This window comes from Protopterus annectens, chromosome 13.part0, assembly GCF_019279795.1.
Source record: "Protopterus annectens isolate FY-2018-M chromosome 13.part0, PAN1.0, whole genome shotgun sequence".
NCBI classification, from domain to species: Eukaryota; Metazoa; Chordata; order Ceratodontiformes; family Protopteridae; genus Protopterus; species Protopterus annectens.
The window spans coordinates 668,778,848-668,790,954 of record NC_056747.1 but is presented as its reverse complement, the minus strand read 5'-3'; the positions used below and the strand labels follow the sequence as shown (position 1 = coordinate 668,790,954).

Genomic DNA, 12,107 nt, shown 5'->3' with positions numbered 1-12,107 from the left:
TTTGCCACAGCAGTCTTACAAGGCCTGCTAGCCAGCCACAATACTTCTTGACTGCCTCCACCCTTCCTCAGCTTTGGGAATCAACCCAAGTGTGATGACTGCAACAGTGAAACGCGAACATAGTACAGTTGTGTACACTTACCATAAATGTAGATGTTTGAGTGTATTCACTGTTGCAGTCTTGGTTACCCTCCCTCCAGCCCCCTGACCTTTCTATTCTTTCCACCTGTCCTCTTTTTGGCCTTATCTTATGGCAGTGGTATTTACTTTTTACTGGAGGTGTTCCACACCATGTAATTGCTTCTTACTGTGGGGGTTCCTGACATCTGGGGCAAGAAAAACTGATGCAGTGGCATCGGCTGCATGTTTTATACCCCTGATGACCTGACGTCATGGAAGAGGCGACAGCATCCGACGCAGAAATCCCAAGATTCTGGTATTCGGGCCGACTGAGGGCTACCCGCAGGCAGATAACCCCAAGTGTGATGACTGAAATAGTGAATACACTCAAACATCTACATTTATGTAAGTGTACACAACTGTACTCTGAGGCCTTGTGCATGCAGACATCACCTTTATGGCCCACATACTTGCCTCCACGTCAGACATCCGACACACCATGAGTTACTGGAAAAGCTTTGGAAACCTGGCCAGACAAGCTGATCGGAAGACAGGTAAACCCACTAGTAGAATAGAAGGACATCCATGGTTGCTGCCCCATTGAGTTTACCTGTTAATACAGAACAAGGGCCACAGTCATGCACCCCAAACTGAGCACACACAGACTGACAGCTTGGGTAATACCTGGTAGGGGTCACCCCTCGATAAGCAGTTCCTTGACATTCTGAAAGAAGCCAGAAGACACAGCACAAAATAATTTTACTATGCCAAATAGAAGAGAGTAACTATATGGTGCAGGCAAAAGGGACAGAGCATTCTTTGAGCTCAGATGCCTGATCCTTTCATACCTGTAAGAACTTTTTGATAAAGGACTTTCTTATTCTCTTGTAAAAATTCACACACCAGTAATTTCGGCTTAAATCCTAATCAACTCCCTCTCTTCTCCCGTCCTGTCTTGAATCAGTTCCTGACAGGGGTTATCCACATTAGTCTTTCGAGCCAGCTGCCTCTGCAAACATCAGATTCCTTAACTTGGAAGACAGCCTTCCTGCTAGCCATTACTTTAGCTGGAAAGGTTTCAGAACTCAGAGCTTCAGGCCTTGGTGTGAGGAACCTGTCACTTTCCATCCTGCCAGATTTTCTTAGGACCAGCTCTTTCTTTATTCCTAAAGTCATCAGACATCTCTTTAAACCTAACTCTCAAAACAAGGGAAAAGAATCCACCATACTTTGCATGTGCATAGGCAGTTGCGATACTGCTCGGTAAAATGAGGAATGTCAGGAAGTCTGACCAGCTTTTTGAGGCCTTTGCCTGTAGCTGTGAAGGGAGACCATTTTCTAAACAAATTGTTTCCAAATGGATCTCCCACTGTATCTTGATGTTCTTCATCTCACATTGCTGCAGTCCTAACACTTGGGTAGTCCGCTGTCCCTCGGTCGGCCCGAATATCAGAGTATAAGGCTGACGTCGGTCAAGGCGCATTTGACTGACATCAGAACGTCAGGGTACAAATGCGCATGACCGACGTCATATCCTCAGTCTTTTTTGCCGCATGGTCCGATGCAGAAGCAGTGTTGCAAGTGCCGTTCGGCGTTCTGAAATTTTTCGAATTCGGAGTTTCAGACCGAAGTCAGAGTTGGTTAAGTACCCCGTTGGGGAATATTTTGGTTTTTTCTTGCCTCAGTGGTTTACCGGATGTCAGAAAAAGTGAATAACTGTATTTCTTGTGGGAAACAGATACCGCATAGGGATTACCATAATTTGTGTATACCTTGTTTGGGACCTGAGCACGACGTAGTTGGGTGTCGCTTTTGTGCTAGGTTCAATAAACGCACTATAAAGCGGAGGTTGGATTGTGCCAGGTTGGTCTTTGGGAAGCGGTGCAATTACAATATGCCGTCGGATGCTCCGGCCGCTTCCTCAAAGAAGCGCAAGGACAAGGCAGTTAAATCTAGGTTAGAGGAGTCCGAACCGGACGCCGGTTCTTTAGAGGCGCCAGTGGAACTGGTGGTTCCGCCGGAGGCCTCTGGAGTCCCAGGGAGAAACTGTGTTTTACAGGATGTGGCCTCCCAGGAGGCAGGTCAGGCTGTAGGGCTTCTCAGGTAACTGTACTCCCCTCCCTTCCTAAGGTGTCTAGGCCCTCTCTTTCTGCTTCCAAGGCTTCTCCTAGAGGCAGGTCTAGTTTTGCTTCTGTGGGTGTCACTCCTAGTTCTTCAGGTTCAGTGCCCAAGAAGCACATGCTTAAAATGGCAGAAGATTTAATTACTTTGATTAGAGGCTCTATGCCCCCTCCTGATAAGAGGCCTAGGTTGGAACCTGTGTTGGGGGATTATGAGCAGGCTTCGGATGTGTCTGAGTCTTCGGCTGAAGACTTGCAGGAGTATTCTCATTATTCTGATTCTACTCCTTCTGCTTCTCCTCCTGAGGATTTTTCTTTTTCAGAGACCCTTCACTCCATGAGAGAGCATTTTAAATGGGAAGGTCAGGATTTCTCTGATTCCAGGAAAAGGCTTAGGGAATTTTTGTTTTTACCCCAGCATAGGCCTTTAGCTATACCTCCTGTTCTGAATATGGTGAAAGATGTGTTTGCAGAGGCTTCTCTTAATCCTGATTCTTTGCCTCCTGCTCCTGTTAAACCTGATAGGTATTACAGGGTGCCTGAAGCTCATAAGTATCTTTTTAAGAGTCCTAGGGCAGACCCAGAAACTGTTAGCCAGGGGCCTAAGGGTGTTAAGGCTTCTGTTGTCAAAAATCCAGTTCCGGCAGATAAAGAGGCCAGGGCCTTGGATAGGTGGGGAAAGAAAGTTTATACTTCTTCCACTCTAGCCATGAGAGCTTTGAATTGCCAGTTTCACATGTTGAAATATCAAAATTATCTCCTTTCACAGTTGAAATCTAAGGTTGATGCTCTGGCGGAAGGTATTGATTGTAAAGAGTTACAAGATTTAGTGCATGTTTCTGAACAGGTGGGTAAGCATTCTTTGCAATGTGGTTTTGATGCTGTTCAGGCCTCGTCTAGGGTGGCTGCCACTGGGTCAGTTCTTCGCAGGCATGCCTGGCTGAGGATCAAAATTTATCTGACCATGTTAAAACTAGGATTTTGGATGCCCTTTGCAATCTGATGTCTTGTTTGGTTCTCCTGTTGAGGCAGTTTTAAAGAAAATGGAAGACAAGGCTAAGTCTATGCAGACTGTTAAAGATTTTTGCAGGTTCAGCCTCCAAAGTTTAGTAGAAATTGGCCTACTAAAGGGTGGACGTATCCTTCTTATGATTCCCAGTCTAGGGGTAGATCTAGACGTGGCAGGGGCAGAGGTCAGGGCTCTTTCAGGCCTAGAACAGGGAGTTCTCCTGCACAGTCTTCGGTGAGGGCAGGGGTCAGTCCTTTCGTAAACAGACCCAATGACCTACCTTTTCAGCTGCCAGAACCTTCTCGCCTGGCAGCACCTTTGGGAGGAAGGTTGGCACTTTTCAAAGAAAATTGGAGTTTGATTACCCAAGACAGATGGGTACTGGATATCATACATCACGGTTACAGGTTTTATTTCCATACCTTGCCTCCTTTCAAAGGCATGCCAGACATTCCTCCTCAACAAAGAATAGAGGCTCACAAGCAAATTTCTCTGTTACTCCAAATAGGGGCCATACAGCCGGTTCCTATGCCAGAAAGGGGCCTAGGATTTTATTCTCGCCTGTTCCTTGTGCCAAAAAGGGGAACACGTGGAGACCAATTTTGGATCTATCTATCCTCAACACTTATCTGGACATTCCCAAGTTCAAAATGTTGACGTTACAACAGCTTTTACCTCTACTGGGCAAGGATCATTGGATGGTAACTTTGGATCTCAAGGAGGCTTACCTTCATGTTCCTATCAGGCTAAGTTGCAGGAAATATCTGCGTTTTCGGACTGGGACTTCTCACTATCAGTTCTCTGCATTGCCCTTTGGCTTATCTACTGCCCAGAGTATTTACAAAAGTTCTGGCTCCAGTGATAGCTTTCTTCAGGCTAAAAGGAATACAAATCTATCCTTATTTGGACGATTGCCTGATTCTGGCTCAAGGAAGGGATGTGCTTCTTCGTCATTTGGAATATGTGATAGCAGTGCTAAGATGCCTGGGGTATTCTGTGAACGAAATAAAGTCCAGTCTAGTACCCTCTCAAGACATGTGCTTTCTGGGTGTAAGACTGAATACAGCATCCCAGATGGCCTTTCTAACCCCGGACAAACAAAAGAATCTTTCCCTTTACTTCCATCATCTATCTCTTCAGTCCGGGCTGACTGCAAGGACAGTCCTTCAAGCCTTAGGGTTCATGGCATCTTGTATTCTGGTGCTTCCCAATGCCAAACTGCATATGAGGAAGTTGCAATGGTATCTCAAAATGTATGGACACAGCACTGCCAGCATCTGGACACTGTCATTCAAATAATACCTTGCATTCAAAAGGAATTTTTGTGGTGGGCTCAGGAATGTCACCTAAACAAGGGACTCTCTGTGACCCGCCAGAGGCGAGTCAAATTTTAACGACAGATGCCTCAGACAAAGCTTGGGGAGCTCATCTAAACGGAAAGTGGATACAAGACAAGTGGCCTGTCAGACTACAGCATCTACATATCAACTTGAAGGAGATGTTAGCAGTCCAGTTTGCATTAATGGCTTTCAAGGATTTACTTCTTCCAGGGCAGGTGTTGATTCTAACAGACAACACAACTGTCATGTGGTACATCAACAAGCAAGGGGAACACATTCTTATCCTCTATGCAGGCAAGCAATGATTTTGTGGGAGACTGCTCTCAGTTTACAACTAAGTCTTCAGGCAAGGTTTCTGCCGAGCACAGAACTCCTTAGCAGATGTGTTAAGCAGACAAATCATGGATCCCCACGAGTGGAAACTGGATCTTCATGTATTTCAGAAATTGACAGTGTCCTGGGGAACTCCAAACATAGATCTGTTCGCTTCTCCACTAAACCACCAGCTGCCAAAGTTTTGCACAAAGCGGTTTCATCCCACAGCTTGGAAAGTGGATGCTCTTTCTTTCAGTTGGAAAAATCTTCATGTGTATGCCTTTCCACCTCTGCCTCTCCTCTCAAAGGTACTTCTAAAGGTCAGACAGGACAAGCCAAGGATGATTTTGATAGCTCCAGATTGGCCTCGACAGCACTGGTACCCATTACTGAGAAGTCTAGTACAGAAGCCTCCATGGACTTTGCCTTTGATTCCACATCTGTTGTCCCAGGAGGACAGTCATTTGCTCAATGTCAAACTTCATTCTCTTCACCTAACAGCATGGCATATTCTGTTTTAAACCATAGAGGGCCTCAACTTCCACAACAAGTTTTGAATGTAATTTTGGAAGCTAGAAGGCCTAGTACAAGGAAAGTGTACGCAGATAAATGGAAGAGATTTTTATTTTGGAGTGCAGCTAAGGATTTGGATGTTTCTGAGCCTGATTTAAGTGTGGCTCTTCAATATCTTACTGAGTTATTGGACAAAGGTTTGTCCTTCTCTTCTATTAAGATTCATGCTGCAGCAATTTCAGCTCACTACGACTGTGACCCACCATTGTTTTCTCATCCTTTGTTCAAGCAATTTCTTAGAGGGGCAAAGAATATAAGACCCCCACGAAGGGCTCCTACTCCTGCTTGGGATCTCAATTTTGTGTTGGAGAAACTCACTCTACAACCTTTTGAGCCTGCAGCTACTGCTGAGTTGAAATATTTGTCATGGAAGACTGCTTTTTTGTTGGCCATTACCTCTGCAAGAAGGGTTTCTGAATTGCAGGCCCTTATGGCAGTTGAGCCTTTCTTGATTTTCCATAAGGATAGGGTATCTTTACGCACTAATCCTTCCTTTATGCCTAAAGTGGTTTCTAGTGTGGCTTTAAACCAAACTATTCATTTGCCTACTTTTTATGCAAATCCCCAAACTAAAGGGGAAAAGATTTTGCACACTTTAGATGTACACAGGCAGTTGCGATATTATTTGGACAGAACTAAAGGGTTCAGACAATCTCAGCAGTTATTAGTTTCTTTTGCTTTGTGCTCTCAGGGCAAGCCCGTGTCAAAACAAACTATTTCTAAGTGGATTGGATTTTGCATTGCTTTTTGTTATTCCCATCATGGCAAAGAGATTCCAGCTGGGATTAGGCCTCATTCCACTAGGGCTACTGCCACTTCAACAGCTTTTTTGGGGGGTGGCTACTAAGGATATTTTGGAGGCAGCCACTTGGAGTTCAGTGCATACCTTCTCTAGGCATTACCACCTTCCACTGTACTCTAAATCCAGGGCTGGTTTTGCCACTGCTGTCTTGCAGGGCATTTTGGCAGCTCCTGCTTCAGTATAGTTTAGCCATCCTCCCTTACCTCTGCTTTGGGATTCTACCCAAGTGTTAGGACTGCAGCAATGTGAGATGAAGAACATAGTACAGTTTTGTACCTACCATAAATGTAGATGTTCGAAGATCCACATTGCTGCAGTCCAATTTACCCTCCCTCCTTCCCCTCTGTAGTTGAGGTGGTTGTGTGGGTTGGGTTATCCATCTGAGGTATAATTGTATTAGTGTATATATTGTACATATTTTTGGTGTTAGGCTGGTTAGTTGTTTAGTTGTTGTCTATGGGTTTTGACCTTTCTTTTTAGGGTCTTCTGACATCTGGGGCAAGAAAAGACTGAGGATATGACGTCGGTCATGCGCATTTGTACCCTGACGTTCTGATGTCAGTCAAATGCGCCTTGACCGACGTCAGCCTTATACTCTGATATTCGGGCCGACCGAGGGACAGCGGACTACCCAAGTGTTAGGACTGCAGCAATGTGGATCTTCGAACATCTACATTTATGGTAGGTACAAAACTGTACTTTTTGCTACAGCTGTCATGTAAAGAAGCCTCCAGACCCTGTGAGGTCACACTAAACTTGGCAGCCACTAAGGTTATATTGGAAGTCGCTACCTGGTCCTCTGTGCTTACTTTCACCAAGCATCATCACTTTCCAACCTTCTTCAAATTCAGAGCGGGTTTGCCACTGCCACCTTGCAGGGTATCCTCCTCCATAAATTTTCCATCCACACCCCCCCCCCCTCCTGCTTTGGGAGTCATCCCATCAGTTATGACTGCAACAGGGAAATATAAAGAACGTAGTACAGTTGTGCACATTTACTATAAATGTAGTTGCTCCAGTGTATTCCCTGTTGTAGTATTCTTTCCCACCCTCCTTCCCCTTTTGCCTCAGAAAAATGGGGGTAGTTATTCTCTTTTATCATCAGGGTGTCCCATCATCCTCGGTATGTTCTGTGAAGTTTGAGGTTAAACTCTTGACCTTGGGGGCTGTTTAGGGGACTCTTGTCTGTTGGGGGCAAGAAAGGACTAACAATGTGCTGTCTGTCTCCCTTTTATACCGTCTGCCAGCTTCAGGAGTAGGAGGAGAAAATTCTCTGGTAGACGGTCCAGCCAAGGGCTTCCATTGCAGGAAATCCCATCAGTTATGACTGCAACAGAAAGTACACTTTAACATCTACATTTATGGTAAGTGTACACAACTCAGCTGTTTGCATTCTCGATGCCGCACATACTAATGCTAGTGGTGGTGGTGTTCTATGTATGTGGGGATGCTGATAAGTTGTAAGCCTGACCTTGAAGGGAAGGACATGCAGCCATGAAACTTGCAAAGTTATTCAACATATTCACCCCGAAGTTCAACACACTTGGAAACACCATTTCTGAAGTTTTTGTGACCAAAAAAGTCTGATGTCTGGTTGCTGAAATACTGCTTAATGCTGCAGTCACCTACAAATTGCTCATATTGTTGCCCTTTCAAACTCTCAAAGTTTGGAAGCAGGAAATAGTCAGATGGAACAAGATCTGGTGAGTAGGGTGGATGCTCTGCGCACTCGAACACCAATTTTGTCAAAACATCCATTGTTTTGCTAGCCTTGTGAACAGGTGCATTGTCTTGCAAAAAAAGAACTGCTTTCCACAGCATCCTTCTCCTTTTTTCTTTCAGTGCCTCCTGTAATCAGCGCAGCAAGTTACAGTTGTAGTATGCATTAACTGTGTGGCCCCTTGGAAGATAGTCATTACAACACCTTCCTGATCTCAAAGCACTGTGGCCATGACCTTTCCTGCTGACTTTTGGGTCTTCAACAACTTTGGCCTTGGTGAACCTGAGTGCTGCCATTGCATTGACTATTTTGTCTCGGGATGAAAGTGGTGTAACTAGTCGTTTCAAAAAGTTGGCACTAGCTTGACGAAAATGCTGCAAAATCAACTTGGAAGTGTCCACTCTGTCTTTTCTCGTCAGCATTTAAACATTTGAGCACCCACTTGGCTGACAGCTTTTGCATACCCAGCTGTTCAAGGGTTGTAAACCCAACATGTTCCCTGGGTATATGTAGTGGCTCGGCAATTGTTTTAGACTGTATTCGTCGATCTGCCAAAATCATATCATGGACCTAGTCGACAGTTTCAGAAGTTGACATTGTTTGAGGCCTCCCAGACTACGTCTTCGGTCTCGAAATCTCCACACTGAAAGTTTGCACACCACTTCACAGTTGAGTAAGAATGTCAGTTGTCACTAAATGTTTGTATCATATATTCATGGATTTCCTTTGGTATTTTCTCCTGCAGGAATAGGAACTTCATGACTGTTCGTAGTTTTACAGTTGAAAATTCCGCACTTTCCATTGACATGGTTCAATCAGTAATATGAAACACTGTCAAAACATAGCATTACGATTCTGCAAATTGGCACTTTGAGATTATCCTCATTTCAGCTACAGAGGCAAAATGCTCATAATTTAGAAAGTTGATTTGGCTTAGAACTTTTCAGCATCCCCTCACAGTGCTGTTGGTGCCAAGTTCATTAGTTGTACATGTGTTACTAGATAGTGGTGGGAGCAGAAATAAGTTTACAGAATGCCATAAAATTTGCATTAATGGGAGGGTGGGCTTCAAATCACATTGTGTTCTCTTCTTTTTTGGTGATGGACACGCATGCACTGCATCTTGTGTAAGTCTTGTTCGTGCAGCGGATATTCATAGACTGTATCTGCCTGTTCATTTATGGAGATAGAATTAAGAGTAGGTGTTTAAGGAGAAGGAAGGCATTGATGCATCAATTCCAGTAATGATGTATCAGCTGGAGTCTGAAGTGTTTCATCTTCATAACAAGAACTGCTTTCAGCATGATAATGGAAACTTTGCTTATCTGTTTTTTTACTTAGGTTACCAAAGAGCGTACAGCACAGTGCTTCTTAAGAGTGGATGATGAGTCTATGCAGAGGTTCCATAACAGAGTCCGACAAATTCTTATGGCATCTGGATCTACCACATTCACCAAGGTAAGCAGAGAAGAAAATTATTTCACTGTGCCATATTAGTAATACTCTCTCTGCTGCCGTTTGTTGAGTAAAATGTTGTGTCCAGTTAATGTTATCAGTGTATCTGCATGTAGTCATGTGTTTGTCTGCCTTCTTCATGTGCATGTCTACAAGTCCCAACACAGGTCTCAGCACTTCTCTTGCTCTCTCACTACTTTGTTTAGATTTCTGGCAAATTTTGCTGCATAAGAGCAGTAGCACCAACCAGAGCTCGTCCTGAAAAGGTTGCCTCCATCCTCTCCACTGATGTATTTTTTTCTTTTCATTTGAAGCCCAGACCCAATTTCCCCTGCACCCTTATTGTTTTATGGTTGAAATTTGTGCATACTTGGTTTGAGTGCATAGTAACTCATAAAGTCTTAGTACAGTTGTACATCTGCTAACATGTGTAGTACTTTTACCATTGTCTTTATTCTAGTGGTAGCGTGATTAGCTTTATTGCTATCCTCATTTGACAAATAACTTGAAAGTTTTCTTATTTGCAGACTTCATTAACTCTTTTTCTTCAAGAGTTTAACAGTAAATTGTAACATTTGGATTTACCCATCTTCTGTATTCCATTTTGTAGCATTCTCTGTCTGCCTGCCTCCCCTCTCCTGTTTGTCAGGGAAACAGTTCCTTGAAGGGGTTTTGCATCTGAGACTACCCAAAGAAAAAAAAATATTGCTCCCACCATAGGATCTTAATTTTGCATTGGGAAATCTACCAACTTTTCAGCCAGCTGTTTCCATCACAATAAAGTCTTCAGTTTGAAAAACTGCTCTATTCGTAGTGTTGACTACAGTCCAACACAGTTGCAAGCACTCGTATGCATGGAACTCTTCTTGGTGTTTCCCAAAGCCAGAGTCACCCTCTGTATGTCTCCTCCTTTTTATGCCAAAGGTGATTACAGAACTGTAACTAAACCAGGATATTCACCTACTTGTTTTTTTTCCTTCTCTCAAAACAAGGGCAGAGGTATCTTGCATTCCCTGAATGTGCACAGACACTTGCAGTTTTACTTGGACAGGACAAAGCCAAAGGACAAAGCCAGGGAGAAAGTCTAATCAGCTCTTAATTACCTTTGTGAAATGGAGCGAAGGAAAGTCCATTAATAAGTAATGTATTTTATATTCATATGGATAGCATATTGTTTCTTTTTGTTACAATCACTCTGGAAAACCAGTACCAAAGTGAGAACTCATTCCAAATAGGCTACAGCCACCACCATAGCCTTCTTTAGTGGGTTGGCTACACAGGCCACTTTGGAAGCAGCCGCTTGGTTCTTTGTCGACACCTTTGCCAAGAATTACAACTTGAACAGTATTGCTAGAGTCAGGGCAGGATTTGCGATGGCCATTTTCAATGACCTCACATCTTCTGACTCCACAACAAGTCAGCCATCATCTTTTTCCATAAGCTGTGGAAGTCCTAGGAGTCTAATGTTGTAGCAGCAAATTGCAAAGAACATAAAACTGTGTAGAAACTTACCATAAATGCAGACGTTTGAATAGATTCATTGTTGCAGTGCCAGTCACCATCATTCTCATCTGTTTTTGTTGGGGTAGATGCATTCTCTCTACTTTTTTATTGCCCCCTCTCCCTCCATATCAGGTGTCTACTTTCTAAGATGTAAGCAGCATCCTGCAGGTCAGGCTTTTGTTTGGGGGGGGGGGGGCCTTCAGGTTGTGCTCTTCTACCTGGAATGGGTCATCCTCGGGTGGGTGATGTCATGCTCCTAGGAGCAATTCCTGAACCTGCTTAGACAAAGACCTAACAATGACACTAGCTGCTTGTCCCTCTATAGCACAGACTCACTGACTTTAATAAGGAAGGAGTCTGATGAGCCTGAAAAGGAGAAATGAAAAGCTCTAGTAGTGGGGCCAGCCTTTGGGCTACTGTAGACTTGAATTTGAAGAGTTGGTACTGCAGCAGTGAATTTATTTGAATATCTGCATTTATACCAAGTTCTGTGCAACTGCATTTTGTCTAACCAGTCTAGATTTCTCTTTAAATGTCCCAAATTGCACCCTTTTCTTGAGAGGTCAGCGATTTTTTTTCTCTGGCATCACTTCATTAAAGATAAGACACTTGACCTCAGCAAAGAAGAAAAACTCCAATTAAAAACTTTCTTTTAAGATTGAACAAAGTGTGTGCGCGTATGTTTGTGTATGTGTGTGTATATGCATGTATGTGTGTGTGTGTGTATGTATATATATATATATATATATATATATGTGTATGTGTATGTATATATATATATATATATATATATATATATTTACTTTATAGTCTGAAAGTACTGCAATATCGAATTTCAGTATCTCGAGAGTATAAAGCCGAAAAACCAAAAGCCGAAAACCGCAAAATTCAGAACAGCAAACGTAAACACACCATGCACCACACATCACATACACCGGCTTCCCCACATTACAACAAACAAAGCACAACAATACAAATAAATAAACCCATCCTGTGTATAAGCAGGGGAGGCAACCCCCTGCACCCCTTATGTTGCTGGCTGCGCCTCCCACACCCCTACTTATATATACTAACTCTAGAGGTCGCACCAAACAAACAGTAAACTCACCACTACGCACACTACAGTCACCTCGCGCACACACATCACAAA

The 12,107-nt window shown here is 43.5% G+C and overlaps 1 protein-coding gene across 1 annotated transcript in view; it reads left to right on the top strand.

The window, feature by feature from the left end:
* The window catches only part of PRPF8 (pre-mRNA processing factor 8), a 2,252,227-nt gene that overhangs the window by 1,176,721 nt on the left and 1,063,399 nt on the right, over positions 1-12,107 (top strand). The window contains exon 22 of the mRNA XM_044054875.1: positions 9,341-9,457. Within this exon, the coding sequence (XP_043910810.1) occupies positions 9,341-9,457 (117 nt within the window). The remainder of the gene's footprint in view (positions 1-9,340; positions 9,458-12,107) is intronic.